At 42.4% G+C, this 26,569-nt stretch overlaps 1 protein-coding gene across 29 annotated transcripts in view; it reads right to left on the bottom strand.

The window, feature by feature from the left end:
- The window catches only part of WNK2 (WNK lysine deficient protein kinase 2), a 186,290-nt gene that overhangs the window by 111,283 nt on the left and 48,438 nt on the right, over positions 1-26,569 (bottom strand). For all 29 annotated transcript variants that reach the window (XM_065551049.1, XM_065551051.1, XM_065551060.1 and 26 more), the window contains exons 3-5: positions 12,092-12,264; positions 10,828-11,048; positions 3,994-4,151 (exon numbers count right to left, since the gene is read on the bottom strand). In XM_065551049.1, coding sequence (XP_065407121.1) covers positions 3,994-4,151; positions 10,828-11,048; positions 12,092-12,264 — 552 coding nt within the window. The remainder of the gene's footprint in view (positions 1-3,993; positions 4,152-10,827; positions 11,049-12,091; positions 12,265-26,569) is intronic.

Raw genomic sequence — 26,569 nt, 5'->3', positions numbered from 1 at the left:
GAACAAACTGTAGTCCTGTCTGGTTACTCACAAAGATAAGCCAATGTGTTGCCCTTTGTGGTAGCCCCCTGGGCTGCAGAAGCAGCTATTCTCCAGGGGAAGTCCAGGCTGAGAGCAAGATTCACCTGGGTGGGAACAAGAGCCCTTCTTAAGGCTTTTATTCCTCTCTCTTATATCCTTACATTACGAGGACCAGCTCCTTGCTCCTCCCTCTGTGACAGTTTGCACACAGCCTCCAGGGTTTGGCAAGGCTTTTCTTTCCCTCCCCAAGCAGTTAGCTAATCCCTTCCTCATGGTGACACCGATGTCCATTTTTTCAGCTAAGGAATTCTGATACATTCACACTCCCTCAGCGGCTACTATCGCTTCCAGCAGCGCTGAGAAGTACATATAGGCCATCACATCATGCCAGCTGCACCTAGTCCTTGCTAACCCTTCTGGAAGTTCTTCCCAGGCTAGCTGTGTTTGAGGTACAAGGGACTCCCAGCATTAGGACTTAGGGCAAGCAGCTTCAGTGAGCTACCAGATGCACTTTGCTTCTTTGGAAAGGGGTAATATGCACCGCCAGCTAAGGAGCGTGTTAAGATGATCAGACAGTAGCTGATGGGCTAGATGACTGTGTGGCTGCACATACCCCCTACTGTTTGGTGCTAAAATGTGCTGGTCCTGCTCCTGCCATTCGAACATTAGCTAGAGATTTTGTTCTGCTGCTCGCACCGCAAAGCAGCTCCATTATACTCCTCCCACAGAGCAGAGGACGGGATGCAGCCCTCTGTAAGGAAAAAGGTGTTTCTAAGCTACTTTGGGCCGGGAGTCCAAGTAGCAGAGGTCCCACTTTGCTAAGTTACAAATACACAGGAGTGAGTAAGAACTACTTCACTATTCAGTGGTGGCCTCATACTGTCAGCATATTGCCATGGATTCCACAGACAGCTCCAACATCACTTTGCTTATGGTGACACCAATGCCAACTTTTCAACCAAGGAATTCTGGCTCATCCATAATGCCTCTGTGGTTATCATCAACCCAGCTGAGCAGAAATAGGTCTATAAACACAAGGCCCTCTAGCAGAAGTACCTGGGTCTCTGCCTGCCAGTCTAACAGCAATGGCAGGGGAATAGTTAGGGACTGGTGCTCTATGTTACTGAGCTTTATGAGATTCAATTATAAAGGCCCATACAAGCACTACAGTTTTATCAGGCCAGGGTGTGTAGCTGGGTACCAGATGAAGGCCTCCTCTGCTCTGGCAGGGATTAAGGAAAGTGGAGCAATACGGTTATTAGAGGGCATCTCCTGATTTGCCATTTTGGTCTCCAGCTTCATTGGCTGTGACCGTCACATTCATGGGACTGTACTGAAACCTACATCCTCCACAGCCTCTTGGATAAGGCTACTGACCCCAACTGCCTTTCCAAGACTTGGCCAAATGGATGAACTGTCACTATACTGGGGCGGCTGTGACTGGCAGGATACTCCTCTCATCAGAGGAAAATGGAGAGAGACTAGCAGTGCTTTCGGGACCTTGCTTTAGAAGGTGTGAGCAATCTTCTCAGTCCGTATACCAGGGGTGGCCAACCTGAGCCTGAGAAGGAGTTATTTAATCAATGTACATTGCCAAAGACCCACAGTAATACATCAGCAGCCCCCATCACCCCTCCCACCCGCCCCGCCACCCCCAGCACCTACTGCCTGCTGGGAGCCCTGCCGATCAGCACTTTCCCCTTCCTCCCCGTGCCTCCTGCCCGCTGCGATCAGCTGTTTTGCAGTGTACAGGAGGCTCTGGGATGGAGGGGGGAGGAGCAAGGGTGCAGCAGGCTCAGGGGGGAGTGCAGGAATGGGTGGGGGCCTTACGGTAAGGGGTGGAGTGGGGGCAGGGCCTGGGGTTGATCAGTGGAAAGTTGGCACTTGTAGCTTTTGCCCCGGAGTCAGCACCTATGCAAGGAGCTGCATATTAACTTCTGAAGAGCCGCATGCGGCTCCAGAGTTGCAGGTTGGCCACCCCTTCCATATCCCATGTAGCGTTACACACTCACCACCTTGCTTGGGTCTGGCGTTAGAAATCAAAGCAACATTATCCGTAGGTCAGCTGGAGCTGTCTCTCTAGGCGTAGCTGCTTTTTCCTCGCAGCTCCATTCTAGGTCCTTGAGAGGAGATGTGCATAGCCACTCCCACCTTTTTTATACCTAGGTGAAGCACCTGTCTCAGGGAGACAACAGAACCCACCTCATCAATTCTCAGGGGGAGTAAACTGGCTAGAAAGGCCTGGAGTGTTTCATGTGCCAGTGTGTTTGAAGTGTGTCACTGTGAAGAAAGTCATGGCGGGTGAGGCAGTATCTTTTATTGGACCAATTTCTGTTGGTGAAAGAGACAAGCTTTGGAGTTTACACAGAGTTCTCCAAAAGAACTCTGTGTACCATAGAATCATAGACTTTAAGGTCAGAAGGGACCATTATGATCATCTAGTCTGACCTCCTGCACAATGCAGGCCACAGAATCTCACCCACCCACTCCCGTATCAAACCTGTGTCTGAGCCATTGAAGTCCTCAAATCATGGTTTAAAGACTTCAAGGTGCAGAGAAGCTTCCAGCAAGTGACCCGTGCCCCAGGCTGCAGAGGAAGGCGAAAAAAACCCAGGGCTTCTGCCAATCTGCCCTGGAGGAAAATTCCTTCCCGACCCCAAATATGGCGATCAGCTAAACCCTGAGCATGTGGGCAAGACTCACCAGCCAGACACCTAGGAAAGAATTCTCTGTAGTAACTCAGCTCCCACCCCATCTAACATTCCATCACAAGCCATTGGGCATATTTACCGCTAGTAATATAAATATATGGAGATATACCTATCTCAGAACTGGAAGGGACCCTACTCAAAAGCACCTCTCTCCCCCGCAACAGAAGTTGGTTCAATAAAAGATACTACCTCACCCACCTTGTCTCTCTAATATCCTGGAACCACCTCAGCTACAACGAACAGTGTAAACAACAATCTGAAGAAAGTATTGTGATAGTGGTTTCACCTAATGGTAACATCCCAGCATAAAAAAACTGGTAGAGTGGCAACTTCAGTTTCCATGCAGGTTGTGATTTTCCACTGATCTCTAGGTCTCCATTAAAGCCACAGAGCTTTCCTAGGTAGGTTCCAGATCAACTCACATAGACAAGGACACTTGGGATTTGTTCTCCAGCACAAGATCATATACAGTGGTATAAGCGATCACTCCAGGCTTCGTTTCAGACCACCTTCTCCTCCAACCTAGCCTCCCTCTTGTAGATACAGTGGAGCCATTCCCCAGTTGTGTATTCGTAGACCCTACAGAGTTCCCAAATGCAGTTATAACACTATTAATCATGGACTCCTTCCTCTCAAGTGACCTTCAGATAACTTGTTACACAGATAAGCTGTCACAGAGGAAGCTATAAGGCAGGAGGCTCTAGTGCCAGAGGTCTGAATCAGATTATATCCTTTGCCACAATGTAGGAACATTAAGAGAGTATCTAGAGGCTGCAACGTAGGAATTAACCTTTTTCTTCCACTATAACGTGAGTGGAACAATTCTGAACTGTGGGAAGCCCAGTTGAACTGGGAGGTCCCCATTTGCAAAAAGAACAGCGCTCCCCAATCCCATCTACTTTGACTTCTGTAGATAAAAATCAATAATAAAAACACCCAAGACCACAGAGAGAGATTATTAAAATTCGCCTTATGCAGCTATAATAAAACCAAATGCCAGATAGTAGTAAAGCAACTGTGGAATTTTAGACATTCCAAATAAACCTGCAAGCATCTTCTACCTCCCCAAAGAGGAGAAAGGAGACATGTAATTTCTACCCGACTAGTATCCCACCACAACATACATACCAATTCAGAGTCCAAAACAGCATATTGTTTAAAAGGTTAAGAAAGTACTTCAACTGGCTTCAGATTATAAAGACCCATGCTAAAAAAAAAAATCTGAAGAAAAATGTAAGTACACCTATTAAAGCTCACTTACACAGGTTACTTTCCGGTAAATCTGAGCAGCATTCTGGCATTCTGAGTAGGGGTATTCTGAGGTAGCCATTTCCAACATGCACATTCCAAAAGCATATACGTCAACTGATTCATCATAGTGTTCTTCATACATTTCTGGTGCCATAAATTCTGGAGTACCTAGACACAAAAGGGAAGTATTTAAGTTAGACACAAACAGTAAATATGTTTCACTGCAGTTTTTTCCTGATCTATAAAAATGTACCCATTTCAGCTGAGTAAATGCAAGATTATTTTAAAACAACGAGGTTAACTAAAATAACGCCCCCCAACAAAAAAACAACCCCACACTTAACTGCCCCTACCCTCACCAGTAACGTTGTGAGAAATGCAGCTGTGTGTAAGAATTCCAGAAGTGAATAGCAAATCCTGAAGTGAAACACTGTGATGTTGCACTCCATAATGTTTTATGGAAATATGCTTATAAGTGTAAATGTAATGTAACTGGAATATGCTTTATGCAAAAGATCTCTTGTAAGGTATCATTACAAAGCTTCTGATCTACTGAGTGTGTTAATCCCATTTGTTTGTATGTATTATTTCTATGTCTGGAGTTAGGAGAATAAGATATAAACTTGTATTAATGATGTAAACATATTAAGTGGAAGCCATTAAGAGTGCTTCAGAATCAATGACCTGTAAATGAATCTGTTTACTTGCAAACCTTCCTGGGTACGTGCGGGCCAGCCCTAGAAGAATGGAGACTAGGGGTCTAACAGGACATGTGAACATGTCACCCGATACTGGAATCCATCTTAAATCTGGTACTTTTCCATTCAGAAGGAGGGGTGGGGACCCAGAGAGACAAAGGATTCCCGCCTTGTACCAAAGCTATAAAAGGGAGTGGAGCAGGACAAAGGGGCCCCAGTCATGAGAAAGCCCCTGCTTTTCACCTAAGATGCCTGCTGGAACTAACGAGGACTGTACTGGGGAAAAGATTGGGCCCAGACTAGGAAGGAGTCTAGTCTGTGAAAGAAGCTTATTGGAACATCTCTTAGGGTGAGATTTACCTGTAATCAGTTTCTTAATGTATTAGGCTTAGACTTGCATGTTTTTGTTTTATTTCGTTTGGTAACTTACTTTGTTCTGCCTGTTATTACTTGAATCCATTTAAATCCTACCTTTTATACTTAATAAAATCACTTTTGTTTATTAGTAAACCCAGAGTAAGTGATTAATACCTGAGGGAGCAAACAGCTGTGCGTATCTCTCTATCAATGTTATAGAGGGCAGACAATTTATGAGTTTACCCTGTATAAGCTTTATACAGAGTACAACGGATTTATTTGGGGTTTGGATCCCATTGGGAGCTGGATGTCTGGGTGCCGGAGATAGGTGACCTGCTGAGCGATTTTTGGTTAAAGTCTGCAGCTTTGGGCACATGGACCAGACCTGGGTCTGTGTTGCAGCAGGATAGCATATCTGGCTCAGCAAGACAGGGTTCTGGAGTCCCAAGCTGGCAGGGAAAACAGGCTCGGAGGTTAGCTCAGCACATCAGGTGACAGTCCCAAGGGGGACTCTGTGACCAAACCTGTCACAAACACAGTATAGGGCTTGGAAATAAACTGAAAGTTTCATAATAATTTTTTTATGGGACATGGGGAGACAGAGAAGGAGAAGGGAAAGAGAAAGACAAGAAACTTCACGTTTGATCTAGACAGTTTACAGATTCTTTCCAGCAATACAAGTAGTAATTACTTAGCAAGTTGCACTTTTGATGGGCTGTGTGGTAGTCCAAGTTCTTATATGAAGTCATGCATGAAAAGCACTAGCATTAAGACTGATTTTACCATCATTGCAGTGAGTAGAAATCAACAGAACTACTCAGAGTAAGGTCCTTCTCAGTGGGGGCTAGGGTAGCAGAAATTGGACACACTGTGGTAAACCTGAAATAAAACTCCATCATAACTGGAACTAGCAGCTCATTACAAATTGCTACCTAGAATCCCTTCAAAAGTTCCCTTTTCTATACAGCAAATCAAGAACAAATAGAAGTAGTAATGACATCACTGATATGAGTAACTCCCACGCTAAGCGCCAAGACTCGGAAATTCAGTCACAACAGTTGTTTAACTCTTGTCAAAGAGCCTCTGAAAAACAATTACTTTGAATAGTGAGGTCTACAGAGCTGAACTGATACTTTTAGCACTGGTGCTTGCTTCAAACAATTTATTCAAGGAACTGCATCTAATCATGGAATGGTTTATGCTTGGATGGTGGGAGTCTATACATAAAATATAATGTTCTTATCAAATGAATGCCAGGAAAGATGCAAGAGAAGTGAATAAGGCAGTGCTTAAGCTGAACATGAATTATCTAGATCTCATCACAGATCTTAAAGGAAGAAAGAGTATTTCCACCAGCTAGGATATCAATGAGAGGGTGCAAAAAGGGACATTTGTTTTCTCTAGCTACATTAACAGTAAATGATTTTGGTTTCTGAAGGACTCCTAGTGGCCCATGTCATTCTCTAGTCTTCAACAAAGCATGGATTATGGGTTAGTAACCAAACTCACTTCCTTCTTGGGATTTGGCTTTATTGGCATCTCAGGCCAGGTCTACATTAGAAACTTTTGCCAGTACAGTAACTCCTCGCTTAACGTTGTAGTTATGTTCCTGAAAAATGCAACTTTAAGCAAAATGATATTAAGCAAATCCAGTTTTCCCATAAGAATTAATGTAAGGGGGGGGGATAGGTTCCAGGGAAATGTTTTTCACCAGACAAAAAACTATATATACACACACAGACACACACACACAGAGTATATGTCTTAAACAAACAATTTAATATTGTACACAGCAATGATTGTGAAACTTGGTTGAGGTGGTGAAGTTAGAGGGTGGAAAAGGGTGGGATATTTCCTGGGAAATGCCTTACTGCTAAATGATGAACTAGCATTCAGCTGAGCCCTCAAGGGTTAACATTTTGTTAATGTTGCCTCACACTCTACAAGGCAGCATGAATGGAGGGAGGGGAGACAGCATGGCAGACAGAGACAGAGACACACACCCTGTGTGTGGGAGAGAGAGAGATGCGTATTGCCCCTTTAAGTGTGCTGACACCACTAAGTACATTGCCTTTAAAAAGACCTGGAAGTTGAGACAGCAGCTGCTGCCAGCAAGCTCTCTCCATCCTGAGCCCTGTCCTGTCCCAACCCTGCTCTATATGGAGAAGGGGTAAGCTAGGGTTACCATACGTCTGGATTTTCCCGGACATGTCTGGCTTTTTGATCCTCAAATCCCCGTCCGGGAGGAAATTCCAAAAAGCCGGACATGTCCGGGAAAATAGGGAGGGGTTGTGAGGCTTGGATCCAGGCTGGAGCCACTGGGGCCGGAGCCGGAGCTGTTGGGGCTGGCAGTGCTCGGCCGCCAGCCGGCACCACTCGGCCAGGGCTGGAGCCGCTCGGCCGGGGCCCGAGCCCGAGCCGAGCTGGAGTTGCCGGGGCTGGAGCCACCGGGGTCGGGGTAGGCCGGAGCCGCTCGGCCGGAACCGGAGCCGGCGCCCCAGGGCCAGAGACGCCGGGGCCAAGCCGCTCGGCCGGGGGGGCTGGACTGGGCCGCACCTCCTTGCACACCCCCGCCACAGCCCCAGCCCCAGCTTACCTGCTGCCTGCCTGTTTCAGGCTTCCCGCGAACATTTGATTAGCGGGAAGCAGGGGCGGGGGAGGAGCAGGGGGGGTGGAGCATTCAGGGGAGGAGGCGGAGTTGGGGCGGGGACTTTGGGGAAGGGACAGAGTTGGGTGGGGCCGGGGTGGAGTTGGGGTGGGGCCGGGGCCCCGTGGAGTGTCCTTTTTTTGTTTTTTTAAAATATGGTAACCCTAGGTAAGCGGGGGGCAGGAGTAGTGGGGAGGGGGACACCCTGACATTAACCCCCCTCTTTTCCCCTCTCCTGCACAGCAAGCAGGAGGCTCCTGGGTGCAGCTCCAAGGCAGGGGGCAGGAGCAGCACATGGCAGTGGGAGGAGGGACAGCTGAACTGCTGGCAATTGGTAGCCTGCTGGGCAGCTGCCACACAGGGAACTTAGGGGAGTGGGGAGCTAATGGGGGGCTGCCGGTCCACCCTGGTTCCAAGCCCCCACCAGCTAGCTGCAACAGGCTGCTCTTTCTGCAAGCAGGTGGCTGCCAAACAACGTTATAAGGCAGCATTGCTCAACTTCAAATGAGCATATTCCCTAATTGATGAGCAACATAACAACGAAACAACGTTAACCGGGACGACTTTAAGTGAAGAGTTATTGTATAGCAATGTTGGTTAGGAGTATGATTTTTTAAAATATTTCTATACTGGTAGAAAGCCTAGGGTAGACACATTCATACCACCATAAAAGTGCTTTTGCTGGGGAACAGGTATCAACTGTATCAGTAAAAGAACTTTTCTGCTGGTATAAGCGGCATCTGCAGTAGGAGGGTTTGCCAGGATATCTATACCCACAAACCTTTTCTGGTACAGACCTGGCCTAAGACACAAAATAAGCCTCAGCCTAATCTTCTCCCAGGTTTGATACTCTGAGGGCCTCTCTCGGGCCCTCCTCTGTTCTTGTTGCCACTGCCTCAAAGCCACTCCCTTTATATCCTAGTTGGACCCACCTGTCAGCAAGACTCGGCTGTAATTACCCTGAATCTTGATATAGAGTTTTAACACCTTGGCTTAGGGTGACTTGACAGAAAAGTGCTGCATTGTGATACTGGGCCTTTATCTGCCACCTGTGACAGAACCTTACATTGCAACTACGAAATGGTTCATGGCTGTGTCAGATGTGGACTATGCTCTACAGAGCCACTACATTGCCACTGAATCCCATTCCGCCTAGAACAAAGAGAAACTGGTGAATTATGCAGGATTTGAAGTAACTTGGTCACCAACCTGAGGAGGGAGCAATCTAAAAAGCAGGAGATACTATAGTAGCATTCCAAAAATATTGTCCAAGGGGCAAGAATCTCATTTGGTCTGTGTATGAATTCATTTTTAACTAATCAGATTCAAAAGATTTTCTGTATGCTTAATAGTCCTTAAAAACTGGAATAACTATGGGCTCAGTATTCATTCACAGAACCACTGATCTGCCCAATGCTACTCAATCCATTGCTCTTTTTTGTAAGCACCTTTCTGAAGAGAATTACAGAAGGTAGCCAAGTCTATAAAAGGGTTTTCTCAATTTCCATTAAGTCTTGCCTACTCTAGGATTTTCCCCAACAGTTTCCCTCTACTACTACCATCACTAGAGCGGATAAGTTGCCAGCAGCCACCAGTATTTTTGCTAACGTCTTGTCTAGATCTGCTATGAGCAGGTTTGATAGCTCAGTGGTAAAAATTCTAACAGCCACAAAAGCCTCGACTACACTACTGTTAGTAGTGGTGATAGTGAGGATGGAAAATTTTTGAATGGAAGACTTGCCTCCTAGAGTGGACAGAACCTTCAAATATCAAAATCCAGGGCCAGATCCTCAGCTGGTGTAAATCAGCATGGGTTCATTAAAATCAATGGAGCTAGATAGATTTACATGAGTGGAGGATCTGGCCACAAAATTTCAGCCACTTTAATCTCAATGATATCAGTCTAACACCTATATGCTGGTGTTACCGAAATATACCAGTATAAATAAAGGTATTCTTTTATTAAGCTTTAGGATGCAAAAGAATTCCTTAAGCAATTACTTTTCAAAAGAGCATACTGTTTTGCTGACTGGGGAATAGGTGTTACCAGGATTAGTTTGCTATGATAAGATATTATCCACTCCTCCAGAAGCCTAAAAGCTTCTTTATGAACAGAAATTGAATTTTAGAGTATTTAAATACTGTAGCTGGAACATGAGCATTGCCATGATAACTTCCCTCATCTTTGCTACTTCATTTTCAAATCACAACGTTCTAAAACTTTCACCTAGAAAACTGAAATTTTCATGGTCTTAAGTCTCCAAAGGGTAAATTTGCTTGGGAAGTTTGAGTAAAAAGGGTTGAACTGATTTAGAATTGAGGAAAACGGGCATCACACACACTTTCTCCACTCAAAGAAGTGTTGCAACAATTTCGTCGGTGCCAAAGTGGCTGGGGCTAAAAAGTTAACATTTGGCAGGGAAATACTGCCCTTAGGCCTCGATTCAGGAAAGCACTTAAGCATGTGCTGAAATTCCACTGAAAATGGAGATAAAAATTGCTGTCTGGTCTAGGAGTGCTTCCTTGAATTGGGGCTTTCCTGGGGAGAAGGCCTTTGAATGTTCTGGTGAAAATCGGTTTGATTTTAAAGTGTTACTAGGTTTCAGTAAAATAGCAGTCCTGGGATACAGAGTACTTGGGTTACGTGGGTTTTTTTTGGGGTTTTGTTTTTAAAGACACGTACTCACTGTAAAGTGAAAGACAGCTGCAGTGCAAGGGTGCTGCTAATGTAGGCCTGCAGCAAATGAGTATGTCTCTGAAGGCAAAAATAAATGCTGAACTAGCGACTCATTTTTTTAGGATGAGAAATGAAAAGGACATGCATAATTAAGGTTTAGTCAAACATTACCTATACTGAGGATATGGTGAGAAGACATTAAAAGTCATTTAAGAAGAAATAGGGAGGCCTCTACTGTTTTGATTTAGAAGAGAATTTACCATGGCCATGGTAACATTTTCTAGATAGGACCATAGACTGAGATTTTCCTAAGCAGTATAGAGGATTTAGCCACACACAGCCACCTTCATTTCTGCAGCCAAACTACAAGGATATAAACACTAAAATGAAACAAACAATGCGAATAAGAACAGCTCACCACCAAAGCAGGACAAGAAGGGCAACAATGCAGAACAGAATGATTACCTATTACACTTTTGGCAAATGAAGCTCTTTTGAGGGTTGCCAGACCTAAGTCTCCTATTTTCACAGATCCAGTCGGTCCCGTAATAAAAATATTGTCACATTTTAGGTCTCTGTGAATGATTGGTGGAGTTCTCGTGTGCAAGAACAGCAGACCTTTCAGGATTTGTCGGCACCAGCTACGAAGAACTTTTGGTTTCATCACTTTAAATCTTTTCAGATACCTGCCGCAAAAACACACAGAGCAATAGGCATAAAGAAAAAAAGCGTTATATAAAACTCTAAAGGTTTTACAATGGGCAAAACTATGACCTTGTTTTGAATACTCCTTCCTCCCCCCCCCATACCACAAGCAGCTCAGAGACAGCATCATGGTGAAAGTAAATTGTGCCCTCTAAAGAAAGCACTGAGACATTTCATTTTTTTGGGAGGAAGTTAGTTATTGTATCATGCTTCCCTGGTACAAATACCACCGATATTCAGACGTATGGAAGTTTAATAGTAAAGCAATTTATTTTATGCAGAGACCTATGCTAGAACATAAATGTTTTATGTATTCAGATTAGCACAATATGGAAGTCTTTTGATCTCTGTACTGCAGACCTGCATTTATACCATTAGCCTAACACACACATCTTGACTGTAGATATGGAGGGTATGTTTTGGAGGAACTCAAAACCTGCTTCTTGCACTTGCAGAATGGCATGTTGGAGATGTGCAGTGATGTGTATTACTCCCATCGGGGATGAAAATCTGTTCCGAAGTTTGTGCCAACTGCTTTATAACCAACTGAACAAGTGTCAGTACCATAAGCTATTAATTAGTGCTGTTTAGGAGATAACCTGGAGCAGCTCTTGCATCAAAAAATGAACCCCTCCAGCTAAAGAACTATTTTATTGCAGTTTTGTAATGAAAACCACAAATCCAACCACCGCCCCAAAAAAACAAACCAAAACAAGCAAACAAAACCACTACCAACAACAACCCGACAAATTCAGACAGAGCTTCATGTGCAGAATAGAAAACAAAGGCGAGAACTGCTGACAGTTACATAACTGAAACAGTAGCTCAGGGGGAAACGCAAAAGGTGCTGAAATTCTGCTTTCAAATCAACAGAGTTCAAACATGGGGACAATGACTGAAGGGAGAGAACAGATCATTTTTTTGGTCCTGAGATGCCTTTTTCCCCCACAGAGTCTATAACTAGTATTTTTCTAAGAATTTCTGCAGCTATTCAGAGATGCGTCACCAGGAGCACAGTACTTACGTTTTTAGCGTTCCAGAGGTCATCAATTCAGTAACCAGCACTATACATTTTTTTCCTTTTACACAGGACTCCCAGAAGTCGTAAAATCTAACAATGTTTGGATGCTGAAGACCTTTCAACATTTCTGCTTCCTCCTTAAATCTCTGTCTCTCTACTTTTGTCAATTTTCTGTCCTGTAATCCAAAATAAGCATTATTAGTATTGAATAAAACTTTTTTTTATTACTTTGTAAGTCATTTACTATGGTTTTGACTGTACTAGTTTTCTTTTAAGATCGGGTCAAGCATGATTATTATAAAAACTACTTATATAAAAAAATGAGTAATGTGGAGGAACAAGAACTTCACAGGGGCACTAGCCTCAAATTTAGTTCTTGTCATCATTAAGTTGTGTCTCAGAGCTGAGCTGAAGGACAAGTAGCCCTGTATCCATTTTCACCTTCTGAGGCATCACTAAAATCCCACAATTGAACCATGTCAATGGTTTGGTGCACTCACATATATCTAAATGATTTCATTAGATTAGTTTTGAACCATTTTTGGTCTTGAAAGTACAGTTAACAGGAAAGACTGAAAAAACAAATGCAGGGCCTGATTTTCAGGTGTGCTGAGTACCCCACAACGCCTGTGGATATCATTTACAATTGAGGATGCTCAACACTTTAACAGTTCAGGCCTGTAAGCTGCACGTTACTGAATAAAGGGTAAGCTCCTCCTTACGTGGATGGCCTTTTCCATTGCTATGGAAACAATCTAGACAATGCCACCTCAAAAAAGAATGTGCCAATTTTTCTGCTCATTTACAATTCTGCCTGTTCTTCCAAGCTATTTTACACTAAATTCGACCCCCCAAAAAATTTAAAAATTGACTTTGTGCTTTTGTCTTCTCTAGGATATAAAAAGGCATCCTGAAAATGTTTCTTGCCTGATTTTAAGATCAGAAATATCAGGAATGACAAATTCCATCTTCCTGGTTTTCCTGGAGAATCTCTGAAAGGTCTCAGGGATATTTAAACTCTTGCACCTTAATTGAAGAGGCAAGGGTGTTTAATCATAAGCAAATGTTTAGACCCTGAAGATAGACAGATGCAAGAGTTTAAAGGAATGACTTAAAATCTTTTCCTTTCAACTGTCCCCCTCTTGACTCTTGGGATGGTGTCAACCCATTAGTTCTTCAGTCAACCTTCCAGTTTCCACAGAGTAGAAGTACAATGAAAAAAGGTTTAAAGAAAAATCTGTTGGGGAAAAATGCACTCCTGCAGCCTTAGAGGCAGATGGGATTTGGCTGGATTGGCAGGGGAAGAGGGCTGTGGCTCCTTTTAGGATACCCATCTCCCCCCCCCCCACCTCCCATTGCAGGAGTCCAGCTCCCTCATGAGTCTTGGGATATGGATAGCTGGGGGAGGAGGAGGAGGGAGAGGAGCATCCCATACTGCCAGCCTCTCCTTGCACCCCAGTTCATCTTCCAAAGGAATCCTCTGCATCCTACCTGACTGGCCAGTTGGTGGAGGGAATCCACTGGCTCCCATGCACCCAAGGGTCAGTCGCAGAAGCCCTTAAAAATCCCTCAAGCCTTCTTCATAAATCATAGAAAAGCCACAAGCCTAAATATTTACTCTCATTAGGAGCATCCATTTAATACTGTATGATAACCTGTGGTCAATCTCTCTCCCATGGACAGTAAAGCAGATTAAGATCACTCCAGTCCACTGCCCTACAAATAAAGCTCCTTAGCTCTTTAAAAGGCAGAGCTGTTTCTTACTGACCAAACTCAGAGCTAACAAATCACTTGGAACACATGCATTTATCAGGTCCAAAATTAGTTCATTTTTCAAACTCAGACATTTTACTTTTCTCAGCAACCTTAGAGGGATGTAGATAATAATAGCCACTTAGCAAATTAAATTGTCACTTGGCTTATTTTTAACTGAGACTCTGAAGGAGATAATGCTATTGCCATATTGATACGGCCTCCCTGCATCTGCAGTGAAAAGAATTCCACATGGTAATAAGAATTCTCATAGCGGGAGACAAACTGGCTTTATATTGGTAGAGATTTTTCAGAAAAACCAGGCCGAAATTTGCTACATGTTTTAACTCATATTTATCGCCTTAGAGGGAAGAAAGTCTACCCTCAAGGGGGGTGTGAGGGGGAAGGAGGCGACATTTAAGTTTTCCAAGGATTGCTAGACGTGCCAGCTTTGCCGCTCAGCAGCAGTTTTCAGTTCTCTCTACATTTTACTGAGCAGCAGCAACGTTACTACTCATACTAAGGTTGCCCAGGGCAACAGCAACAATCTTCTCCATCTGAGCACTGCTTGCCTTGTTGGGGGCAGATCCCGTATTACAAGGCAAGGCTTGCAGCAATACACTTGCAGCCGTTCTACCAGTCACAGGCAGACATCTACGGCAGTAACTACAATTGGCAGTAACGAGGCACCACTGCTGCTGTTCTATATCAAACCACTTTTAAGAAAGCTAAAAAATGGTGCCCAATGAGCCTGCACTGACAAGTCTGACAACTGCTTTCAACCCCATCAGTCCTTCCCCTAATGCTGAGTTTCCTTTTAATTTAAGCCCTGTGGAATAAATCAGACACACTCCAATTAAAGAGGAAAGGGAGAAATTCCCTGTGAGAGTCGGGAAAAGCATACTGTTGGGGGGGAGGGGGAAAGAGGGGAGTCAAGACAGGAGCAGGAAAGAGACAACAATAAAGTGGGCAATTTTACAAAATGTTCTAAATTTTAAAAAAATATATCACAGTGCTCTTTGATTCGAACTTTTAGGTTTCTGAGCATCTTGGGGAATTTTCCACCCATAGTTCATGAGTAACTTTAAAAGTGTTAAGCAAATATACAATAGGCAAATTATATTCTATATCCCTGGCTGCAGATTATGTGCCCAAGTGTACTGGGACTGAAGACTCAAAAGTATCCAGGAATGGATGACAACAAAAACCACACACATTTTGGATTGGACAACAGAACCTGACACCTCCTCCCCCCCCTTCAAACCAGCTTCATTTTTCATACCCACTTCTTTAGGGAACATATTTTTAAATCAAAAGAATACCTATAAATAAGTTCTAAAGAACAGCAACACAGTTTCTTCTGCTTACAGAATGAGCATCAGCCTCAGAAGAGAGCCAGTGCCAATTGCCAACACTTGAATGACGAGCGTAGGGGTAGGTAAAGTACGTTCCAGGTCTGGGTCAACCAGTCCCACTGTGCAAACTTCAAAAGAGTCAAACTGATATTGTGTACAGTCTTTGTAAGAGTTTACAACCAAGCTGCTCAAATTCCATCAGGTTCAACCTGACCCACAAATTGCTGGCCAAAGCATAGGCTCTTTTTAAGAGGGCTTAAAAATTAATCTGTTTTCTGCTTTGAGGCAGGAAAAAACCTATCCTGGTTGCTGTTTTAACTACACAACTCACTCAACGTTCATTTGGAAACCAAAAATCTTTACTAAGGTTGTAAGCACATATTCTCAGACTGTATAATGCACACAAGGCAAAGCTTTAAGATGAAGATAAAGTCATATGTTAGGAGGCCAGGAGAGCCTATGCTGAGGTGACACTGGAGCAAACCAATTCCACAAAATAAGTGTTTGGAAATCACAAAAGCTAACGGAACCCTGGAATATCATGCCTATGGTCTCTCAAGTTGGGTGCCCCAAATCAGGGGGAATTTATAACAATTTGGGTGTAAAGTGACTAAGCCAGGGTTAGCCAATGAGTTTGTTATAGTCTATTCCTACCTAGGAGCCTCACATTTAATGAGTATGCAGCACTTCCTCCCAGACTGCAATCCTGTCTTTAGGGGAACCCTCTGCCCAGCGCACAGCCCAAGCTGGTGGGCAGAATGCTGAGCAGAGAGGCAAGGGGGGAATCCTTCTCCCCAAACCACGGATCAGCCTTGGAGTCGCTCTGACAGCAGTCACTACTTCAGCCCAATAGCAGCAATGGCCTCAGCAGGCCCTTACAAAGTGCCCCTTTAACTGCAAGGTAAGGGTCAGTCTCACCCTTCCGCTGCCCCTGGACACCGCTGCACAGGAGGTGCATGGCCATCCCATACTGCCAGCCTCTCCTTGCACCCCAGTTCATCTTCCAAAGGCAACTGGATGTGCCCCTCCATTTCCCCTTTGCTTCATTTTATTCAAATCCCTTCTCCTCCTGCTCACTTCTTTAGCATCAGCTGCCACAATCACTGTACTGACAAGGCACTGTGCTGCGGAGAGACAAGCAGCTGTCTGCCAGTCCGCGCTTACCAAACAAAATAGAAGAGTCATTCTGAGTTAACATACAAGCTCACTGCTTAGTCAATTTTCACTTTATTCGTTTTATCCTATAGATTTGCACTGAGTTTCCACCAAATCGTGAGACTCAAAAATACTTTGAAAAAGTGTTTACACTGTGAACTGGGAGACACGAAGATGACTTTGCAGATGACTACACACTTCATCTCCTTATAAGGTGTCCGAGCTTCTTGGCTCCTTTGAATCTCACTTTACTGGGACAAAAAATCTTGGCTCTGCAGGACAGATGTTTAAAATAATTGAAAGCCTTTCAACACTCCTGCATAGCACTAATGTTTCTAAAATAACTTTAACCATCAAAAGTTCAAAGCTATTGCATAGCGTAAACCTTGGTTCAACATTTCTAGACAAAATTTAAACAGAACCAATAAAGCAAAATGATGTAAGAGAGCTGCTCACTGTAGATTTCTTTTAAAAAGGACTTGGCTAGCTTCTTCTCTTTCATAGGCTATAAAGAACGCCTTAAAGAGAGGCATTTCGCCCATATTTACCAGCAGATTATTTTAAATGGTAAACTTAAAATGATTCTGAGTAGAATTTGTTTACATGATCAGAGCTCCAGTATCATAGCAAGAGCAGATATAAAACAAATTATCTGTTTTCTGAAGGACAGTAAGTTTTCCTGCACATATAATATAAGACATCTCTGTTTTAAAATAAATCCTAAATGCACCATCTTGAAATAAATTTGCTGTGTTTTAATAAATCCACCATGACTCCAAGACCACAACTGGTAATTGCACTGAAGATACTCAGCCTTATAAAACACAAGGCAAAAGCAAATTTATACTTTTAGCAGACATGTTGATGGAAACAAATACAAAATTCTATTGTACAGGATGATTTAAGACATCTTTGCAAGTGATGTCACAATAATCCATAACCATCTACCCTACCCGGTGTTCACAATTTGTATTAATTTTAAATTATACATTTTTATTATTACTCTAGTTTGCTGCTGATAAGTATTTATGGAGTGCCACTACAGCAGTAAGCCATGACGCGGTGTGCATAGTAGGCTATTAGAATATCTCAGGTGCAGTGTCTACAACCACTCAGCCATGATACAAGAGCCTACACGATCTAGTGTGGTTTATTGTTATTAGAGTACGCTCATAAATTTTACATTTCTTTTAAGCGAACGGTTTTAGAGTTATGCAATGTATCCTTCCACTATGAAAGATAGTTCCTAGCAGGCAGAAAATAAAAGCTAGAAAGGAAAAGTTATAAATACCTTTTTCCCTATTCATTTTCTCATTCCTCTTTTTTCCCTTTTCCCTTTAATTCTGAATATACCAAATGCATTTACACTGGCAAGGTATACAACTGAACAAGTGATAGTTATTTACATTTCTGACAAAATACCCAAATTATTATTTTATTTCTCATGTTGCACTTGCCAGAGTATGTGCTGTTTCAGAGTAGGTTATCAGGGAGTTAGACAAAATGAAGTTTGAGGTAGGAAACAAAATTAAATTGCATTTCCTGTTTGTAAATTGGATTTGTGAAAGTCAGTCACTCATCTGGAACACATAAGTTACTCTCTCCTCCTCCCAGACAATCATGCTGGCTAATCTAATAACTTTCACACCAATCAGGCTCCCTCTTTGCCAACATAATGTTCACCGTCACGAAATTTCCTAGTGCTGAACTCTGGCTATGGTTGGAATTAGTACCGAAACCCCATTAATAAAATTAAAGGACAGGCTGAGCCTTATATATTAGATTTCTCAGAATGACACCCCAATTAACAGTAGGAAACCTGTTTTGCTAGTATCTCCTTCATCTGGAACACATAAGCTCTGACTAAAGTCCTCACACGTCATACAGGAACAGGAGAGCGCTTTATTCTGAGCCCTTGGAAAATTTCCAAAGAAAGATTATCCAATGGTGAAATTGAGTTCCTATCTGTATCTGTCTGATACTTATCCTAGAAAATGAATATGATCATAAGAATTCCGTATATATCAAAGCACTATATAAACAAGTGGGCATATTATCCACTTTTTACAGATGGGAAAACTGTGCCACAGAAAGTTTAAGTGACTTGCCCAAGATCATTGTGAGTCATTCACAGATTTGGGAATAAACTACAGGTCTCCAATTTATACTCACTGCAACTCTTATCCAGTGGAGTGGACTAAAGGTAAACAAAAGATCTAAATAACTTATCCATAATATTTACTTTAGCTCAGTTCCAGTTTAATAATGCTATGTATCCATTGAAGAACTACCACTTATCATATTATCAAACATACGGTAATTATAATAGCTGTGTCTCAAAGTAGAAAGATGGGGTGTTTCAGCACAGGAACCTGGAGATGCACTGAAATACTCCTGCACAATGTATTTTGAGTGTCATTTTAATTAAAAACAGCTACTATGACAACTTGAAGAGTTGTGCTAACTTAGGACAAACTAAACACAACCTTGCTAGTGACTGAACTAAAAAAATTTCGATTTTGTGGACTTTCCATCTAAAAATTCCAAACTAGCGCCATTGCCGCTACATCTCAAATGGTAGAGATCTGTGCTCTGGAACTGCAGGACTTGGGTTCCAACTCTGCTAACTATCTACACAGTGGAAAAAAAAACCCAACCCTAATTAAAAGCCGAGTAAAGTTCTCAAAAGTTCCTAAGTGACATGTGTCTGATGAAGTGGGTATTCATCCACAAAAGCTTATGCTCCAATATGTCTGTTAGTCTATAAGGTGTCACAGGACTCTTTGTCGCTTTTTACAGATCTAGACTAACATGGCTACCCCTCTGATAAGTGACTTAGGGTACGTCTATACCCAGCCGCTAGTTCGGCGGCTGGCAATCGAACTTCTGGGTTCGACTTATCGCGTCTTGTCTGGACGCGATAAGTCGAACCCGGAAGTGCTCACCGTCGACTGCGGTACTCCAGCTAGACGAGAGGAGTACCGCGGAGTCGACGGGGGAGCCTGCCTGTCGCGTGTGGACCGAGGTAAGATCGAACTAAGGTACTTCGAACTTCAGCTACGTTATTCACGTAGCTGAAGTTGCGTACCTTAGTTCGATTTGGGGGGTTAGTGTAGACCAAGCCTTAGGTATTTTTTTTTTTAAATTCCCCATATCTTTACACATGGAAACATAAAGTACTTGACCTTGCAAGGGTGTTTTTCTGTAATTTTATAAGATTCCCCATCTTTAGCGGGAGGGCCCAGGAATTATAATTACTTACATGGATTTTATATTGAAAAACATTTAAAAGTGAATTTGGATGTAGTTAAATTTTATTCTTGTTTGTATTTAAGGGTAAGTCTACACTTCCCATGTTACAGTGTGGCCGCAGCAGTGCTGTGATGTGGGCAGTGTAGACACACTTTATCGCCGGGGAGAGCTCTCCCAGCGATAAAAACAAAACAAAAAAACACACCCCGAATGAGCCGTGGTAGCTTTATCGCCGGAGATATACTGTCTATACTGGTGATTTTCAGTGCTAAAACTTTTGTCGCTCAGGGGTGTGTTTTCTCACACCCCTGAACGACTGAAGTTTTAGCGCTGAAAGTGGCAGTGTAGACACAGTCTTAGTTAATGGGAGCTGTTCATTTAACAGGGCAAAGCACTTGATTGCAAAGCGTGTAAAGAGACTTTACCTATTTGTCCAGAGAGAACCCTGGCTGTGTACATTTTAAGAATGTCAGACAACTGTCCTCCTTCTTGAAGGCGGAAACCTTACCATTTGGGGAGACTGGGAGCTTCAGGGTATTGCTAATGAACTATGGACCTTTCATCTGGAATAAGTTTTAATCCAGTTTAGTTCAGAAGGTATTAAAAGTTGTTTCCTTTTAATGGATGTTTGGTAGGCCCCTGCACAGCTCCCACATTACAAACTCACCACCATACTTTGAAGTAATTGACAGTGTCAGCAGAGGCCAAAAACTGAACGAGCATCAGTGGCTGAATCATTTCTTCAGCTCCCAGAGGAAGCCTCCCACCCTCAACTGGTCACAGTAGAAGCATATTAGCAAGGCAAAGTACGTGGGAAGTTTGCTTTGCTGCTCCTCTGCACAACAGAGGCTTCATTCACCAAGACTGTCAGGTGAACCAAAGTAAAAGCTAACTGCTATGTGATGAAATACTGTACTGTTACACTGATGATTCACTTTCTCCTCCCCAATAAATATGTTACCAGTTTCAGAAAGGCTTTCAAAATAACTAACAAATTGGAAAGATCGATTAGTAATCTAGTGCACACCTGTATGGAGCAGCTGTGATGGTTATGTAACAGTGTGGAAGATGATCACCCTGACATAGAAGTTCTGGGCTCTGAATGCTAATCAGAAGGGAGAGCTGCCAGCTGCAGCTAGGAGCAGGCTTTGGGTTGTGTGCTCTTAGGTGGATGTAAAGTTACAAGTAAAGGAACTTGTTTAACAGAAGCTCCCTTTGTGTTAGGATGGAGAACACCACTATACCTACCCTGCCAGGAAGAACCGTTCCCTGTGTACTCTAGTGTTGTGTTCAGTCTAGTTTTAAATGTTTCTAGGAATAAATCCTCCCATTTTCTCCCAGCAATAACAGCTTCACAATCGTCCATCAAATATCAGGAAAAAGTTAAAGTTAAACCTAACTTCTCCTTTTCAAAGTTTATTTTAGTTTGTAAATAATGAGGGAGAAGTATTTATAAACTTGCATCCTATTCCTCAGTAAGCAATGCCTGGGAGAGAGGATACAAGTTTACAAATACTTCTCCCTCAGATACAGTGCACACATTGTTACGTGAATCTTTTCTGAGTCAGTTCCTCCAACCCATTTATCATTGTGGTGGTTCTTCTCTAGTTAGCAACTAACGACATTAACTGTCAACTTAAAGTCCAAAAATTGGAATTACTTACTATCAACCTCTTTATTTACTTTTCCTTTGTTATTGTTCGATCACTTTTCTTAACACTCAAAAGGGATTTTAAAAATAAAGTTCATAAATAGCAGGACATTTTACAGGGGAAAAAATGGCACATCCTTAAGATTTCAAAGTCAAGAGACACCACTATGAAAAGAGAAACACCAATAATCCACTATCAGTTTCTCACATTTCACACTGACTTGAAAACATATTTTGTTCACTACGAGTCCCCATCCTCCTCCAACTGGAATCCGTAAGATTTTTTCCCAACAACATCACTGGGGTAAAGAGAAGGAGAAAGAGCAGACCCAGTATTATGGCAACTAGAACTGAAGTGACAGAGACATTGTATATAGAGATGTTTTCAGGATGTGAACATTAATCTAAGCAAAACTATACAGCGTTCCTATGTAAAACTGTGTGTTGTTTAACACAATCATCTTTAAATGAGCTGCAAGTAGCATCTACATTACTTGCTGAAATTACTAGTGCAGCAGATTATTACATTTAGACGGAATATCAGAAATAGTTAACTTTAGACCCCCTCCCCACCCTACAAATATTTTTCACAGAAAAATACCATTTTCAGTCTGCAATAGCTAATACTCCCTGACACAATATATCGCCAATCTTCAAGCATTTGCATCTCAATGAAGCTAAAAAATTAAAATGCATAAATTAGAAATGTTTTGGGGGTTGAAATGCACATGGTATTTTCTGTCATTTACTTGTGAAATGCAGCATTTGTTAAAGTTCAGAGAAACATTTGTACCACTTTTTCAGGTTAGTGATCACTTATCAGTTTGATAAAATATTAAGAACACTTTGCATGTATTACAAAAGGCATCTTTACAGCACCCATTACCACAATATCTGGGCACAAGCCATAACATCTCTAGAACAAACTCCCATGATTCCTAGAGGCAATAAGGAATCCCAGACCAGAGTAATGGCCAATTCTAGCTCTATTTCCGGCTTCAAAAGTCTTTAAAGCAACAGATGCAGATTTTAAGACCTAGTTTGTCACACCTAAAGACTCCAAAGCACTCAGCAGGTCAGCTTCTAATTCTCATCAGTGTAGCTAGAATGGATTCTTAACTGGATGCTTTGCTAAATTACATGTCACACTCACCATGAAACGATCAGTGGGATGGATTAGAAACTGTGGGAAGGGGACAGAGTGCCCCTAGAGGCAGGAAGTTGCACTACAGCTGGCTCCTCCTCAACCAGCCACACCATGAAGGAGGAAAGAGGAGAGTTTTGAGCACTACTACTATCCAAAGCAGATTTGGGATTGGAGTAAGAGACTGTGGTCCCCAACTAGGCTGAAAGGTTTCTTGTGGGGCAGAGTAATAGAGGAGGAGGGGTGGCCTCTGCTTTCACCCACACTTCAGCATTGTTTGTACCACTACACAACTCCAACACAGCCAGTTATTATCATGGAGGATTAATCTGTTCTTCCTGTCTGAGAGTTTCCCTCCTCACACCAATGCATCTCTAAACTGGCTTATTTTAAAGTTGCAGAGCCCCTCACGTGTCTGCCCCCCTTCTGTTTGAATGTATGGTTTTATTTACTGAACAAGTTATGGAGAATAAGATCATGTACTACTATCTCATTGTAGCCCACGGACCACATATTGAGAAGCGCTGCTTCATAGTACTTGGAGATGAAGTAAACATTCTGCTACTCAGCCTTATGTTAAACATAACATTTATACAATGAGGTTCACCAACTAAAATAAACACTGCCCAAAGAACGGGCAAAATAAATTAAGTTTCTTAATTTAGATTTGTCCCTGGACAAATTTAGTTTGGCTGCGCCTTCTGCATCATATAATCCAGTCTTTCTAACAAGGTCAGCATTACACAGGTAATAGTCTTACATAAAAGAAACTGCTCCTAGACACGATCTCATTCTAGATTCACACTCACTTTTATGTAATATCAATAATCCATGGTGGGTTTCCCCTCACACCTATCGTGTTGTGGACACTGACTTGAGACCTCTCTTTCACGGATGAAGTCTGCTGCTTTCTGGACAGTATTCCACCATAATGGAGAGGCAAAGTGACAAGTGGTAGCCACATGCCACCATGATAAGGAGGATCATTCTTGAAGATGTGAGTTTTATGGCGCACATCTGTTTTGGAAATGGACATGGGTTTTTCTCATGATAAAGTATTATCAGGATAGACACTCTGCCCTTTGACCCATTACCCAGAGAGTTCAACAAATGCAGGTTATATGAACAAAGATACTTTTATACTAGATCTAATATCAAGCAGTATTCAAGCATTGTTTACCCCATGCTACTAAGTCACATACTTTCTGTCTTATGCATTAACCGTGCATGCCATTCTACTGATGGGATAAAGTGTGAAATGAGAAGTTTTTTATTCCCTCATAGAATCCTATAATTTGAAATACACTTTAAGTATTTTGAATATTTAGCTGTCTATTTTCTTCACAGAGTCATAAAAATAATAGAAGTTAGAGATGGATAAAACCTATTATCTAGTTCATCTCCTTGCAAATACAGAATTCTCCCAATAGCACATTGATATTTAAAACTGGTGAATTCATTACGCAAAGTGATAAGGGCTACCAGAACTTCACTTGGGGAGTCTATTCCATAGGAATAGATGTTCTCACCAGTAAGTGAATTATATCCAAAAATTTACACTAACTCAACAATAAGGCTGCATATTTACAGTCACAAAGAGTCAGGAAATAGAAAAAGTTTCCACCAGTAATGTTAACTCTTCTGCATTGCACATCTCCCATGATTTGATAAGTGCTTTGGCCGACACTACTAACAATATTAAAGTTCTGTCAACTTAACTGTGGCCCCCATCTAAATTTTATTATAAGAATAATAAAGTTACAAACCTGAAACCAATGGCAATGTTTGCACAATTTTAAAATTTCAATGAAAACAGTTCATCAATTCACAAACATTCCATTGCAGTATTTAGAGCCCAAATATTGTAGCACTAAAAACTTGAAAAACTTTGTTTTCATTACCCAGGTTGAGAAATATGTAAAGTAAAAAACAAAGAATGGCAAGTAAATTGCATTTTAAAAGTTTTCACTTTTAATTATTTAAATTATAGTATTATTAATCTGTTATTAGTAATTTGGGGGTAAGTAGAGATACAACAAATGATTACTTTGAGAGCAACCACTCAACCAAAAAAGCTAGAAACAGGAAAATACATTGATATGTGCAACATGACATAGTTAACATTGTTGGAACATACACTTTCGCATTTTCCATCTGCAATTTCAACTTTTCACCTCAATGTTGTATTGAAATAGTTGGGAGTTGATATGGAGGGTTTTCATTTGTTCAGTAGTAAGTTTATGCTTCATGAAAGTCAAGGCTGAAATGTCCCATTTAGGTTTTGAAGTTTCAACCTTTGTTGCCACCATTTGTTTAGCTGGGGAACTTTCTGCAAGGCTAGGATAACAGGGTAGCAGAATAGTGTCTTTTTAAAGTGAGTTTAAGTTACAAAATTCTGCAGTATCTGCAGAGACTCTAAAATGTTCAATAGTACAAAGTGCATAGTCATGCACTTAGGATCTAATCATAAGAACTCCTGCTATAAGCAGGTGGCTCCACAGTTGGAAGCAACAGAGGAGAACGACCTCTGTATGTTGGTCCATCACAGGAGGACTGTGAGACATCAGTGTGATGGGGTTGAAAAAGAGGCAAATGTAATCCTAGAATGTATCCTAGGAGGCATTTCCAGAAGAGAGAGCGAAGTTGAATGTCATTGTCCCAGGCACTGGTAAGCGCTCATCTGGAACACTGGGTACAATTCTGGTCACCCATGTTCAAGAATGATGAATTCACACTGGAACAGGTGCAGAGAAGCGTTACTTGGATGGTCAGAGGAATGGGGGAGCCTATTTTATGAGAAGTGGCTAGAAGAGCTTAGCTCATTTAGCCTAACATGATGAAGGCTGTGAAGGGATATGATGGCTCTCTATAAATACATCTGGGGGGTAAATACCAGGGAGGTGAAGAGCTATTTAAGCTAAAGGGCAATGCTGGCACAAGAACAAATGGGTAAACTGGCTGTGAACAAATTCAGGCTGGAAATCAGAAGAAGGTTTCTAACCATCAGAGGAATGAGCTTCTGGAACAGCCTCTCAATAGGAGTTGTGGGGGCAAACAACTTGATTAGTTTTAAGAGAGCCCTGGACCAATTTATGGGATTATATAATGGGGTTGCTTGTAATGGCGAGGGTCACAGCTCAGCAGTCCTGGGGATGCCTTCTGGTTCATGTCTGATGTTCTCATGTGTCGGGATTTCAGCCAGTCACCTACAGGGATCAGGAAGGGATTATTTCCCCCAGTGTATTCTGGGTCTTTTTTGGGGGTGAGGGGGAGTTGTCTCCTTTCTCTGAATCATCAGAGATGGCCAGAGCTTGAGATGGGATGGCAGCAGGAAAGCATTCTCTCTCTCAGGTTGTCTGGCTCATGCTTTCATATGCAGGGTCTAAATGATCACTGTATGCGAGGTCGGGAAGGAATTTCCCACCAGGTCAGAGGTTTTTGTCTTCTTCGGCAGCGTGTGGGTATGGGTCACTTACTGGGATCATCTGGGTATTTCTCACTGAACCATTTCCCTGCCCTTGGAGGGGCCTCGGGCACTGGTGCATCTCAGTCCCTCCTATTGTCCGTCTCTGGCACATAACAGTTAAGTCTTCCATGGGCTGTAATACTTTGGTCTAATTTTGGTTGATGGGTTTAGTGTGATTGTGCTGGGTCATGTTGGTGGCCAGAGGTCAGACTAGATGATCTGGTGGTTCCTTCTGGCATTAAACTCTGTGCCTCTGGGCTGTGATCCATTATCTTTTGTATCAGACTTTCTCCAGGCACTAAGAGGTTTTAATTTTGTTCGGGATTTTGGGAGCTCGGGGGGGGGGGGGGGAGAGGGGAGGGGGAGGGAGAGAATGAGGACTTTTGTTTGTTTGTAGGTATATATGCCCCCTGCTAAATGTCCCAAGATCAGATAGCTTAATCCCTACACTAAGCTTCTTGGTGTGCCCATGTACAGATAATGTATAGTGAAGTCAAAGGGTGGAGTTTAGTTGGCGCTCTCTCTCTTTAGAAGATGCCCACTGAGTGTACAGAGAGATGAATTTTTAATTGCATACTATTTTTAAACATGTCCCCCCAAACCAGGCAAGCTCTGATCTTTCCTCCTTATTGAGGAGGAAATAAAATATTCAGCTTGGTCTCTATTTTAATGTCAATATCATGAGCTTCATAAATTTCAGCTCCTA

The sequence above is a fragment of the Chrysemys picta genome, chromosome 7 (genome assembly GCF_011386835.1).
Source record: "Chrysemys picta bellii isolate R12L10 chromosome 7, ASM1138683v2, whole genome shotgun sequence".
Taxonomy (NCBI): Eukaryota; Metazoa; Chordata; order Testudines; family Emydidae; genus Chrysemys; species Chrysemys picta.
The sequence above is the reverse complement of the archived record's forward strand: the minus strand, read 5'-3'. Positions and strand labels throughout refer to the sequence as shown.